Source organism: Sinocyclocheilus anshuiensis, unplaced genomic scaffold, assembly GCF_001515605.1.
Source record: "Sinocyclocheilus anshuiensis isolate Anshui unplaced genomic scaffold, SAMN03320099.WGS_v1.1 scaffold1072, whole genome shotgun sequence".
In the NCBI taxonomy this organism is placed as follows: Eukaryota; Metazoa; Chordata; class Actinopteri; order Cypriniformes; family Cyprinidae; genus Sinocyclocheilus; species Sinocyclocheilus anshuiensis.
In genome coordinates this window covers 152688-167043 of record NW_015548242.1, presented here as the reverse complement: position 1 = coordinate 167043, position 14356 = coordinate 152688, and the positions used below count along the sequence as shown (strand labels likewise).

At 35.6% G+C, this 14356-nt stretch overlaps 2 protein-coding genes across 4 annotated transcripts in view; both read left to right on the top strand.

Annotated features, from left to right (window-relative positions):
- The first annotated feature begins 2612 nt into the window (after nucleotides 1-2612).
- On the top strand, nucleotides 2613-9831 carry LOC107655038 (ubiquitin carboxyl-terminal hydrolase CYLD-like). 2 transcript variants are annotated; one of them, XM_016442430.1, is made up of 14 exons: nucleotides 2613-3056; nucleotides 3686-3812; nucleotides 4055-4299; nucleotides 4401-4563; nucleotides 4656-4788; nucleotides 4874-4981; nucleotides 5121-5200; nucleotides 5319-5385; nucleotides 5747-5879; nucleotides 6005-6113; nucleotides 6234-6314; nucleotides 8924-8961; nucleotides 9096-9300; nucleotides 9490-9831. In XM_016442430.1, exons 1-14 carry the CDS (start codon nucleotides 2634-2636, stop codon nucleotides 9660-9662), a joined length of 2085 nt encoding a protein of 694 aa, XP_016297916.1. In that variant the 5' UTR covers nucleotides 2613-2633; the 3' UTR covers nucleotides 9663-9831. The 2 variants fall into 2 exon arrangements, with proteins under 2 accessions (XP_016297916.1, XP_016297915.1); XM_016442429.1 differs by lacking the exons at nucleotides 8924-8961; nucleotides 9096-9300; nucleotides 9490-9831 and adding exons at nucleotides 6487-6691; nucleotides 6881-7222 and having other exon boundaries at nucleotides 6234-6352.
- A 1616-nt stretch (nucleotides 9832-11447) lies between these two features.
- Nucleotides 11448-14356, top strand: part of LOC107655056 (DNA topoisomerase 1-like) — an 11768-nt gene continuing 8859 nt past the window's right edge. For both annotated transcript variants that reach the window (XM_016442449.1, XM_016442450.1), the window contains exons 1-2: nucleotides 11448-11615; nucleotides 12020-12044. In XM_016442449.1, coding sequence (XP_016297935.1) covers nucleotides 11583-11615; nucleotides 12020-12044 — 58 coding nt within the window. In that variant the 5' untranslated portion in view covers nucleotides 11448-11582. The remainder of the gene's footprint in view (nucleotides 11616-12019; nucleotides 12045-14356) is intronic.

Here is a 14356-nt window from a genome sequence, read left to right as displayed (position 1 = left end):
TTATTGTGTTTAAAACAATAAAACAAAGAAATGCACAACTATCTAGATAATTTCAGATAGGTTAATTATTATTATTACTATCATTATTATTATTATTATTATTATTATTGTTGTTGTCATGTAATGCACTATAAAAATCACGAGGGGGAGCCTGGCTTCGCCTTGTGTGGTCTATCAGAGTAGCCCTTGTCTTACTTTCTGTGGTCAAACTGTTCTTAGTATGGAAGAATATCAAATCTATAAGACATGACTGTCTTCCACAGTATTATCACAGTATTCCACAGTATTATATGTGATATATACAAATATCACAGTATTAACTCTTTATTTCAGCATTATCCACCTTATTTTGCAACATGGAAATAAGCCATTTTCTTGGAATTCCTTCAGTTGCCGCTATAAGAAAATATACAAAAAAAAAAAAGCGCAGTAAGCAGTAAAACCAGTGTGTCTATGATTATGATAATTAATTTAAATAATATGATAACAAATACCAGTTTGCGATATCAAGCAGCATAATGTTTCTTTTACAGGTAAAATAACTGGATGCAATTTTAAATTTTTTTTTCATGTTTTCCACATGAGTATGCTACTTTCAAACTAAAAATTCTGGTGTGCTGAATGTTACATTTTTTTTTAATTGATGGTTCACCCAAATAAAATTAAATAAAAAGAAAGAAAGAAAAAATTGCCATCATTTACTGACCCACAAGTTGTTCCAAACCTGTATGAATTTATTTTTTCTGTTGAACACAAAATAAGATATTGTGAAGAATGTTGTAACCAAACAGTTGTTGGTTGCCATTGACTTCCATAGTATGGGATAAAATTCTTCAAAGACAGAATTTTCATTTTTGGGTGAGTTATCTATCCCCTCAAGTTCTTTCTCTTGTTTTCCTCAGTTGATTTTCAGTTAGAGCAGCGAGAACGTTTACAATTCATCGGTTATTCTGTTTTGTTTCTTTGTTTCTCACTGAGGACATCATAGCCCTGCAGCATAAACATTACAGATTGCAGGTGCTGTCATGTGAACGGGTCATTTGAGTGCATCCAAGACATAATCAAACGTGTAGCAGACAAAGATGGTGTTGCAACCGTATACACAACTCACTTGATGTTGGACATTTGCCATCTATGTGTAAAACCAATTTGGCCATGTTATGTCAACAAAATCAGTTGTTACTAAATGTTTCATAATGTTGATTTTGTACTAATAAAATGCAAGTCTTGTTCTAATAAGTGATGTAAAGGTCATATTCACCAGTTACATAAAAAATCTGTTAAAGGATCTCATAGCACATGCTATCACGCAAGTCTGGTGAACACCTTTAGCACATTTTCATACTTAGACATCACCTGATCTGATGAGCAGCAAGATAAATTTCAACTATGCCATGTGGCGTCCATAGGTATTTGAGAGGGTTTTTTTTAAATGTTCCCTGCAGTTTTATCTGACAATGGCAGAAAGTGCTCAGAGCACATGAAGCATGTGAAGGTGCAATGCATGACTTGAGTTGTCTTGTGTTAACTTAGTTAACCCGTTTCTACAGGCAGATTTCTGCTTAAACATGCTGTAGTTGTTGATGGAATGCAGTTGTTGATGGAAAGGTGTGGTCTGTAGAACTGTAACTTGCATGCAGTGTTTTACATAACCACAGTCAGTCAGATAATATTTATGTCATATTATAATACTTCTCTTTATAGGGCAGAAGGGTAAGATGGGCCATGCTCCAAACTATCAGGAACAGAGGTAAATCAGAAGTTAAAATGAAATGAAATTAAAATGAATGAACCTAAATATATATTTTTTAGAATTTTCTACACTTGTGATGCGTTCTTATATTTTCAGTCAAATTAGGATATTATTTTGCCTACATTTTTAATATGCATGTGGAAGTATGGATGCAGGCATTCGCCTCTATCTCATATCTCCTTGCATACTGAACTGTAGTTGACTTCTTACCCTTTATAATGACTAATATTTTAACAAAGTATTTGACAATGAAAAGAACAAGTTACAAAACAAGTTCATCAAGTTAAAGCTTTCAGACACTCAGACATTTGAGGTCAGGTGCTTTCAACCAAAGTACAGAAAAAAGTGCACATGCACATAAGGAACTAACATTGCAGACTTTGAATATGTTAAACGGACACTGTCTAACATGTGAGGGTGCTCAAAACTTATTTTCTTTTCAGCTGTCTTTAACTTAAGTAAACATTTAGAGGCTGGGTTGCTTCACAGGTCCCAACAAAGATGGCAAAAAGACTCTTGATACCCCGAAATTGTCTTTGGGTCAGGGGTTAAACATCCATTAATAATCAGTTCAGTATATTGGAAGACTTGCAATGGAAAATATAAACTGTATTGGTCATTAAAATAAATATCCAATCTTACAGATCAATGCAAATGCATAAAAATCAATACGAATAATATATTGTAAACCAGTGCATATCAATTAGTGTCGCTTTTTGAGATGACTGATTTCCTAGTACCTAGCATCCTTAGTGTCATGACTTTGTAGCATGTCAGCAATGGCATGTCGGAATGACATCACGACTGACTAGTAGATAACTGTCTCCTGTGTTCATGAGGCGACTGCTGTCAATTAACACGCAAACACTCACCCTTCAGCATGGAGCTAAACGAAGAAAGACAGGAGCGCTACTTTATTGTAGTGAGGAGAAGCAAGAAAGGCTTGTCTCGCGGGTCAGTTGGGCGCGCGGATGCAGAGACAGCAGCTGGAGATCTCATAGGAATGGTTTATGGAGGAGGTGGCAGTGCCAAGAGCAGCGGCACGGTGAAGAAGCAGGACACATACCCACTCACACGCCACCAAGCTCAACTACTTCTGTTTGTTTCACCGGCCAGCAGGCGACTTGAGCTGCTGTACAACGTCCAGCTCTTCAGTGCAATCTGCGCTCTTGCTCAGGACGATCTTGTAGTGGTCAAACACAAGAAGGACTTTCAACCATGCCTGGTCAAAAATCTGATTCAAATAGGCAAGAAAGACAAGCCAGGAGTCTTGCAGATGCTGGGATTTGAGCTAGACTTAGTGGTGAGGAAAGGCATTCTGCTTTTTCCTTTAATTCTTGCAATTTGAAGAATTACATACAGTTGACTGAGCAACTTTATTTTCACTTAATGGTAGTATTAATATTATTTTATTTTAAAATAATAATATATAACAATAAAACACTTAATGTGTGTGTATTGAAATAATGTATTATTATATATACATTTATATATGCATTTTATAGTATATTAGTATTAATATCAATATAGTTTATATTTTAATTCGTTTCTGATTTCTATATTTTTCTGATTGTTATTATTTTACAGGAAATTATGTATTAAAATATTTTATTATCATACAAAAATTATTTTACAATAAATATTATTAATACTATTATTAATTGTAAGCTGAAATGTTATTTGTTCTTTACATATAATTTTTATTTAACATAGAGGGCATGTGTAGGTTTACTTTAATAGATAATCTGAATCAACATGACTGATATGACTGTGTACTGTACTGTTACATAATCTGAACATGCACTTTTGAACTGTGACATAAGTGTTGACCATGATCACATAGACAAAATATTTGAAATGCAAAGAAAATAGATAATGGTGATAATGAAGAATCCACTTGATCTCTTGACATGCTGTTGAATCTTTTCACAGGACACTCAGCATGATATTTTGTCAAAGACGACTGTCCCTCTTCCCTTCTTCAGTGCAGCTGATATTGTCCAGGTGGCCCCGTCGCATTTAAACACCAGGCAACCACTAAGAGACAGCGTTGATTTGGGTCAGTTAATTATCTGTTTAGCCCTTAAAACATATTTGAATTCATTGATTGGATCAGGGTGTTATTGTAGAGATCCTATGACTAGAGACTGCGGAAAAGATTGTTATCTTAAACCGGAAAAACGATGCCGTCAGTCTCAAAGCTGAAACAATTTGTAGCATTTAGCATGCTTCATACCAAATTTTCATGGGGTCAGGTGATGATTTCTGCAATAATATGATTTACATGTTTTCCCTTTTTAGGTTTGAAAAGGAAAGCGGTGTCTCGCATCAACTCCATGCCAGCTCTCAACTCACGCAATGCAAAAAAAGGAAGCATCTTATTAAACACAGATGTGTCCGGTTCCATTCAGTCCTTGTCCCATTCTTCTTTGGAGGTAGGGTCTATGGCAGAGGTCATCTCTTTGAATGGACTGACCGTGTATGGGGTGATTAGATGGATTGGCGTTCCAGAGGGAAAGAAAAATTGCTGGGCAGGACTTGAGCTGGTCAGCATCAGCATTTTTTTCTCTCAGGAGGATAAAGCGTGTGCTGAATATGTGGTGTTTTGTGTGTGTAAATAATAAAAATATCCCTCAAATCCTTTCAGGACAATGCGGCGACGACTTGTTCGGATGGGACAATTGGTACAAAGCGGTATTTCACCTGTGAAGGAAACAAAGCCTTGTTTGTGCCACTGACCAACTGCAAACCAGACAGCAGATTTCTGTTCATCCCGAATGAGATCATAAAACCACTTGAACCTCCCTCAGGTGAGACTCTTGAGTCTGCTTTATTATTCCTCCACTTACAGAAACATTCTGAATGTTGAAGGCCTAAAGATGATGACCTTTCCCCTTCTTAGTCACACTCCTGGAAGATTTAAATGAAGATGTTCCCCCGGTTGCTGAGCAAGACGTTTTGTCCCATCTGATTGGCAGAATGAGGGGAATCCAAGGTCACTTCAACTCCTGCTATCTAGATGCCACTCTCTTTAGGTAAACATCTCAAGAAATGCAGGTTTCATGTTTCATTCTGTTTCATACATGTTGATGCATTTTCTTTTTTTCTCTGCTTTTACAGTCTCTTCACGTCATCCGTAGCTTTCAACAGAATGTTTAGCAGATCAGCAGATAGCGAGGAAGGCATTTCACACATTTTAAGACAGGACATTGTGAACCGTTTACGCAGGTAAAGGCTCTTAATACATAAGAAAGTCACGTAACAAAGCTAATGGAGCTTGAGTAAACACGCTTCATATGGGTATGTGTGTTTATAGTCATCAGGGTACTCGCAGTTAATTTCATATGACCTCTGCCTCTCTCTACAGAACAGGCTTTGTTCCAGCAGAGAGTGTGATGAAGTTTCGTAAACAGCTGGGCTGCAAATCTTTTGCTACAGAGGAGAAAGGTATTACTTATCCCATAGCGGCCATTTACTTGTTGATGTTGAGCTGCAGGCTTTCATCTGTGGCTTAGAGCTAATGTTACCCTGATCTCTAAAACATTTTTATTGCTATTTCCGTCAGATCCAGAGGAGTTCATCACCCTACTACTAAAACATGTTTTACATATAGAGCCATTGCTCAAAATCAGGTTTGTTTCAATTCCACTGCTTATATTATATTATATTATATTATATTATATTATACACCAAATCAGCATATTTGAATGATTTCTGAAGGATCATGTGATACTGAAGACTGGAGTAATGGCTGCTGAAAATTGAGCTTTGCCATCACAGAAATAAATTACATTTTAAAATTACAATTTTAGATAGTAATAATATTACTGTTTTTACTATATTTTTGATTTAAAAAAATGCAGCCTTGGTGGACATAAGAGACTTCTTTAAAAACATTAAATAATGTTACTGACCCAAAACTTTTGAACTGTGTACATTCTGTGTAAACAAGCTTAAACTGATTACCTTAACACCTGTATGTGCTTTTTTTAGGTCATGTGGAGACTTGGCACAGGGTGCCTATACGCATCAGATCATTGTAGAGAAGAATCAGTTGCGAGCTGTGCCTTCGGTTCAACAGCTGCTTGAGATGTCCTTCGTGTCAAGCGATCTGAAGTTTGAAGAGGTTTGTTAATTTCTTATAGATTATTGTAAATTAGATTATAATTGATTTGATTCAGTTTTGCATACCCTATAGGTTCCTGCCTAGTAGATACATTGCAAATATTAATCAAACCTTTTTTATTTTAGATTCCATCTTGCCTTATAGTTCAGATGCCACGGTTTGGAAAGAAGTTCAAGATGTTCCCTAAAATTATTCCCTCAACAGAGCTGGACATCACAGACATCTTGCATTGTTGTGAGTTTAACAAGCATACTTCTAAATGAAATCTGCTCCTGATAACATTTGTTTTGTGGATGCAGATATTGGACAGTTTCAGATGCAATATCTTTCATGCTTCTCCTGTTTCTCTGGCAGCTCCCCGGGAATGTTTTCTGTGTGGTCGTCTAGCTGAATATGAGTGTGTCCAGTGCCTGATGGACCATAAGCTCCAACCAGGCATAATTAAGCAGTATTGCACCACCTGCAACACACAGGTAGTGCACCTAATACTAAAATCTTTTTTATGCACTTTGTATTTCTACATTTCTGTGATACAATGCATTTTCCATGTTTTTTTTTTTTCATCCATATGCCTTCCTAAACCTAAATATTTTGACTCTTTCTACAGGTTCACATTCATCCCTCCCGAAAGGAACACACTCCTCAAAAACTTACAGTTCCAGATCACCTTCCAGAAGATGCACCTGTACAGAGGCACCAGATGCAACTGTTTGCAGTCCTCTGTATAAACACCAGCCATTATATATCTTTTGTCAAATATGGGCCTAACCCACGGTCCTGGATCTTCTTTGACAGCATGGCTGACCGATGTGGTATGTCAAATGTTAAATGTCCAACATATTTACATGTAATTTATATTCAGTATTTATGTCATTTGCACAGGATCACTGAGGTTTCACAAACCTTTTTTAATCCTTCCATTATTGATCCTATAACCATATAAAATGCTGTTTATCACTAAAATGGGTGTTAATCCCTCACTGTCTTATTTTTATCATTAGGTGATGATAACAATGGCTACAACGTTCCTGTGATCAGGTCCTGTCCTGAGGTTGGAGACTTCCTTTCACAGTCTGAAGAGGAGATGTCCACAGCAGATGTGAGTCAGAGCAGTGAGATGGTACGCAGACTGCTGTGTGATTCATACATGTGTCTGTATCAGAGAACAGAGTGAGCAGAGACATCTTTGATATCTTCGGACTACTGTGTCCTTACTATATCTCTTGTCTCATTACATCAACAGAGCTGACACATGAATTACTGTATACTTATGTTTTGCTTAGACATTCTGTTCTTTAGCAAACTGTTCTTCTGTGACTTCTAATGGAAGTGTATTTATATGTAAAAGGACTCCTAGATGTTTCTTAAGACATTTTATCAGGTAGAGATATACATTTATACACAAGCAACAATGTAATTTATTTTGATAGTTTAGTATGTTCAGTATGATTTATTTTGTAGTATATTCAGTATGATTTTTGATTACATGATTTATTGTTTATTTGTATACTGATTAATATATTCTATTTGTATTGAAAATTGTAGGATGCTTATATTAGCATTACAAATTATGCTGCACCAATTTCATTTGTCTGTCTTGATAAATCTTAATTGAATCCATAGTTGATTTCAGAGTTTCTTACTGCTCTTTCACTCTTTTGGTCATATTTGTATGTTATACAATGGTGTTTATGACTACAGTCTACAGAAACAAATTATCTAAAAAAACACTGTTACAGATGAAGTTGAAAATATTAGGAATTAATAAAATGGGGGACTACTATGAGGTAGAAAAAATAAGAGTATTACAGTGGGTTTAAATGTATTGTGAGGCCTGGTTGAAGAGAAGTATGGCGTTGGTGCCCTCTAATGGAAACATCACAGCATTGACTCTTCACTAACGAAGTTTACAAAGACTTGACGTTCTAAACTTTGAGGTCTGATTCTCAAACAATTGTTCTGTTGAATGGGTTCTTTATAGTATATTATATTATATTATTGCAAAATTAATAAATTTTTTTCTGAAACATAAATCAGGAAATATTATTTCACTGATTGGCCATTCACATATGAGTGTAGATATGCACATAGTAATAGTTTTATGTCTAAATAAAAGTAAATAAATAATAAAAATAAATAAATAAACAAAGATCAATGTTCAGACCACAGTAGTTTGTTGTTAGGCCCAGTTATTTAGCAGAATCCTATGGAAGTTCCTTGTCATTGACCTTTAAATTGTAAACTGTGAATCATATTAAGGTTATACATTTTTTATGGCAGTTGTTAAAGACACAACGATCATACATAACACGTGGTTGCAAAACAATTTCCGCCTTTGTACATCTGTTGTCTGGACAGAGATAGGCCTACTGCAGGTTTAAGATAAATGTGGCCATTGAGAAGCAGAGCATTGTACATGTTAGTGAGCACACACACAAAATACCGTTAGGGATTCAACGATAACAAAGGCATTGAAACAAATAGTTCTAATAGTATTGATTTGTTTAAATGACAAGAAACACATGGCAGCACAACTTCTAAACAGGCTAACTCGTCTCAGTGTATGAAAATATCTCTGTAGCTGCAAGTAATCTTGAGGAGGACTGATTTTTTTAAACAAATCAACTATGTTTAAAAGTCTGCCTCCTAATGCCTTTTTGTATTATTCTACTGTATTAAAAGTAAATAATACCTAGCCATGTGACATGAGGCTTTGTAGCTAGTATTTTGTTTATCAAGTCAAATGTTAAAAACGTATTATTATAATTTTTTATTATTATTGATGATGATAATATTAATCTTCATAACTTTTTTCAATAAGCCTCTCTTCAATGGTACCACGTGGCTTTAACCCCATAGTAAATTAGGGGTGACGTCACAGAGCGGAGCTGTGCGGGCACGCGGTGTGGGAGGAGCCAGGGCAGGAATAACGCCTTTTTATCCTTTTAAACGCTTCTGACATGCGCAGTGCTTTGAATTTCGGGCTTGGTCTGTTACACAACTGTGTCTTTCTTAGTGCCTGATGGACCATAAGCTCCAACCAGGCATAATTAAGCAGTATTGCACCACCTGCAACACACAGGTAGTGCACCTAATACTAAAATCTTTTTTATGCACTTTGTATTTCTACATTTCTGTGATACAATGCATTTTCCATGTTTTTTTTTTTTCATCCATATGCCTTCCTAAACCTAAATATTTTGACTCTTTCTACAGGTTCACATTCATCCCTCCCGAAAGGAACACACTCCTCAAAAACTTACAGTTCCAGATCACCTTCCAGAAGATGCACCTGTACAGAGGCACCAGATGCAACTGTTTGCAGTCCTCTGTATAAACACCAGCCATTATATATCTTTTGTCAAATATGGGCCTAACCCACGGTCCTGGATCTTCTTTGACAGCATGGCTGACCGATGTGGTATGTCAAATGTTAAATGTCCAACATATTTACATGTAATTTATATTCAGTATTTATGTCATTTGCACAGGATCACTGAGGTTTCACAAACCTTTTTTAATCCTTCCATTATTGATCCTATAACCATATAAAATGCTGTTTATCACTAAAATGGGTGTTAATCCCTCACTGTCTTATTTTTATCATTAGGTGATGATAACAATGGCTACAACGTTCCTGTGATCAGGTCCTGTCCTGAGGTTGGAGACTTCCTTTCACAGTCTGAAGAGGAGATGTCCACAGCAGATGTGAGTCAGAGCAGTGAGATGGTACGCAGACTGCTGTGTGATTCATACATGTGTCTGTATCAGAGAACAGAGTGAGCAGAGACATCTTTGATATCTTCGGACTACTGTGTCCTTACTATATCTCTTGTCTCATTACATCAACAGAGCTGACACATGAATTACTGTATACTTATGTTTTGCTTAGACATTCTGTTCTTTAGCAAACTGTTCTTCTGTGACTTCTAATGGAAGTGTATTTATATGTAAAAGGACTCCTAGATGTTTCTTAAGACATTTTATCAGGTAGAGATATACATTTATACACAAGCAACAATGTAATTTATTTTGATAGTTTAGTATGTTCAGTATGATTTATTTTGTAGTATATTCAGTATGATTTTTGATTACATGATTTATTGTTTATTTGTATACTGATTAATATATTCTATTTGTATTGAAAATTGTAGGATGCTTATATTAGCATTACAAATTATGCTGCACCAATTTCATTTGTCTGTCTTGATAAATCTTAATTGAATCCATAGTTGATTTCAGAGTTTCTTACTGCTCTTTCACTCTTTTGGTCATATTTGTATGTTATACAATGGTGTTTATGACTACAGTCTACAGAAACAAATTATCTAAAAAAACACTGTTACAGATGAAGTTGAAAATATTAGGAATTAATAAAATGGGGGACTACTATGAGGTAGAAAAAATAAGAGTATTACAGTGGGTTTAAATGTATTGTGAGGCCTGGTTGAAGAGAAGTATGGCGTTGGTGCCCTCTAATGGAAACATCACAGCATTGACTCTTCACTAACGAAGTTTACAAAGACTTGACGTTCTAAACTTTGAGGTCTGATTCTCAAACAATTGTTCTGTTGAATGGGTTCTTTATAGTATATTATATTATATTATTGCAAAATTAATAAATTTTTTTCTGAAACATAAATCAGGAAATATTATTTCACTGATTGGCCATTCACATATGAGTGTAGATATGCACATAGTAATAGTTTTATGTCTAAATAAAAGTAAATAAATAATAAAAATAAATAAATAAACAAAGATCAATGTTCAGACCACAGTAGTTTGTTGTTAGGCCCAGTTATTTAGCAGAATCCTATGGAAGTTCCTTGTCATTGACCTTTAAATTGTAAACTGTGAATCATATTAAGGTTATACATTTTTTATGGCAGTTGTTAAAGACACAACGATCATACATAACACGTGGTTGCAAAACAATTTCCGCCTTTGTACATCTGTTGTCTGGACAGAGATAGGCCTACTGCAGGTTTAAGATAAATGTGGCCATTGAGAAGCAGAGCATTGTACATGTTAGTGAGCACACACACAAAATACCGTTAGGGATTCAACGATAACAAAGGCATTGAAACAAATAGTTCTAATAGTATTGATTTGTTTAAATGACAAGAAACACATGGCAGCACAACTTCTAAACAGGCTAACTCGTCTCAGTGTATGAAAATATCTCTGTAGCTGCAAGTAATCTTGAGGAGGACTGATTTTTTTAAACAAATCAACTATGTTTAAAAGTCTGCCTCCTAATGCCTTTTTGTATTATTCTACTGTATTAAAAGTAAATAATACCTAGCCATGTGACATGAGGCTTTGTAGCTAGTATTTTGTTTATCAAGTCAAATGTTAAAAACGTATTATTATAATTTTTTATTATTATTGATGATGATAATATTAATCTTCATAACTTTTTTCAATAAGCCTCTCTTCAATGGTACCACGTGGCTTTAACCCCATAGTAAATTAGGGGTGACGTCACAGAGCGGAGCTGTGCGGGCACGCGGTGTGGGAGGAGCCAGGGCAGGAATAACGCCTTTTTATCCTTTTAAACGCTTCTGACATGCGCAGTGCTTTGAATTTCGGGCTTGGTCTGTTACACAACTGTGTCTTTCTTCATTCTGCCTACAGCTCCTCGCCGGCATTTTACTTTAACAGGCTTTTAACAGTGTTATTTTAAAAATAAGACCCATAGAAATGAGTGGGGACCATTCCCACAACGATTCCCAGGTAAAGTGTTTGTGATTTAACGTTGTCAGTTATTTATTTTCTTTCTTGAGGGTTTGTAGTCACTAGCTCGGCTGTTTAAATTCCATCCGCAGCGGCAGTCTTCCCCCAGCATGCTAAGCTAACAGGCACTAGAAGTCGGCTTTGAATATAATAATTTCATATTTTCAGCTCTTGCTGTCCATTGACGCTTTTCTTACATTAGCGTGTCCTAACAAATGCGTCATTTTGGGAATTAAAACTTTATATAGTTCCCTGTCCTCCGCAGCGGTGGTATTTAAACGCTGTTTCATGAACAGGCTTGTTAGCTTGAGCGCTAAGCTTCCGACTAGCATCAAGTTGAAAGTTAGCAGCCTATTGACACGGCACGATTTAACATTAACTTATACACCACTGTTTTTCCGCAGATCGACTCGGGATCCAGACATAATGGTGAGTTGGACTTGTCTAATCACCACATTATGATATTGATAATTCAAATTTACGTTTTACACATCTAACGTGATCGCTCAGGAGCTTGCTTGACGACCAGTTAGTTTTAAGGACAGAAATGGCGTCCCAGAGACTAAGTCCCATCTCGCTCACTGACCAGCGCCTATTGTTCAAATTGAGCCCTAAAAAATCGTATTTACGTTGCTTTAAAATCGACGAAAAACGGCGATTTTGAAAGAGAAAGAGATTTTTTTCCAGTTAGTATAGCTTGATCATTTGTAGAGTTAGAAAAACGGTCTAACGAGGCTTGTGAAAGTGAGGGTTTGGGGATTGAGGACTTAGTCTCTGCGCCATTTTCTTTTTCTCTGTCTAGCGGTCTGAGTGTAGTGAACGTTAAGTGCACATCGACGTGTTTATGGAGGCGAAGGATTGAGAAACGTGCGTGACCTGTTCCGGATCCACGCACGAAAATAAACCCTCAACCTCAAAAACACATTTATTCGATGAGATGTGCTGAAAAATGCACGTTTACTCATCAAATCAGTAACTGCATTATCTAGGAATCTGGCATCTTTAAAACTCATCTTTTCTTATGAGCTGTACTGTAATATAATCTGCCTCAGACGAACAATTGCAACAAGACTTAATAAACTTGAATGAGCCTGTGCTGTGGGATTTCATTAGACCTATACCTGATTTCACACAAGTGTCATTGGTGAGATCAGTTTGGTCATGTAGGTTCAAAACATGGTCAACCAAAGGTATTGCAAAATAACATTGCTTTTATAATGACTGTAGTTTTTTTTTTTTAAACCTCCAAAAGATCAATGAGGTTGTTCCCCATTTCCGTACAGTTGGCAAAACTTTTAAGATGCCGTGACAAGCAATCCCAACGCACTAGACACCTGTTTCTTTTTGTTTTATGCAATGCATTATTTAGGTGCCAATTGTAAACAGTTAATTGATTATACATGAACATAAATGTAATGATAATTATAATAATTTATGCATTTAGCAGACGCTTTTATCCAAAGCGACTTACAGTGCATTCAGGTTATACATTTTTTACCAGTATGTAATGTAAACTCCATAAATTATTTTATTAACATTTCTGACACACAAACAGTTAGGTGATAAGATGGGAATATTATACACGACTTTTATAGGGCATCATTGACATTTCTGGCACTTTTTATATTTTAATTTAATATATTTATAGTAATATAATTATTATTAAAGTTATTATTATTTTTTAAACTAAGCAAAACTGCAGCTGACCATAACAGGCAGTGATTGTGCATTTTCATTTTGCTGTAATTTGTTCAAATGAGTCTGTGATTTTTAGACTAAATGATTTGTCGATGTTTTGGGCACTTTTTTTTTTTTGTTTGTTTTTAAACTACAGTAATTATGTAGGTCATCTCATAAATTTGCCTCTTTTTTTTTTTGTTACATTTAAAATCCACAACCTCCTTACTTTGAATGGGCATGATGATTCTGATGGTCATTTTTGCTTCCCTTAATAAGAGCAACTAGGATGCTTAACCCATGACGGTGCTGATGCACAAGCTGCATGTTTACACCATGTCATTCCACTGAACATCCACCAAGTGCTTAACATAAACAAACGTAAACCCATGCTCAGGCCTGGCACATAAAATTAGACAATGTATTTAATAAACAATGACATGATTTGTGTAAAATTGCTTTATATTGCACATTCTGCATGGTCTTCCCATACTTTACCACATTTGAATGGCTAATGTGTATCAGAAATTATGTAATATAAATGTTATCATAATGGCATTTTTTTTTAAATTGGATATGAGGGAATGAGTGTTGGCCTAGCAGTCTTCAAAATTATGCAGAGACTGTGTTTGTGTAAGGTTAGCATGTACTTTGAATATAATTGTGTTTAAAAGTGATTTTAGTACATGAAGCTTTTCTTTAGTGTTTCTTTTGTTTGATTACCTCAGTATTTTCTTTTTAGTCAAAAGGCTTATTTCAGTCATATAGACTCAGGCTTCATTATTTTGGGTTTGCTTTTTGTTATGAAGCTCCAGCATGTAACAGTTCTGCTGACAATGAACTTGTCCACTAGAGGGTACAGTTCACAAATAAGTTCTCCACAGTCCCAGATGTGCATGTGTTTTGCTGAAGGGCAAAATTAAAATGCTGAATGGTTGGCCCATAGTGAGGATTTTTATTTTTGCATTTCTATCTATCTATATCTATATCTATATCTATCTGTCTATCTATCTGTCTATCTATCTATCTATCTGTCTGTCTGTCTGTCTATCTGTCTATCTATC

What these genes read in the sequence shown, in the direction of transcription:
- LOC107655038 (XM_016442430.1), top strand. Translation starts at nt 2,634, where the DNA reads ATGGAGCTAAACGAAGAAAGACAGGAGCGCTACTTTATTGTAGTGAGG. An exon ending in GCTGGGCAGGACTTGAGCTG is followed by an intron (nt 4,300 to 4,400) that starts GTCAGCATCAGC and finishes AAATCCTTTCAG; the next exon opens with GACAATGCGGCGACGACTTG. An exon ending in CTAGATGCCACTCTCTTTAG is followed by an intron (nt 4,789 to 4,873) that starts GTAAACATCTCA and finishes CTGCTTTTACAG; the next exon opens with TCTCTTCACGTCATCCGTAG.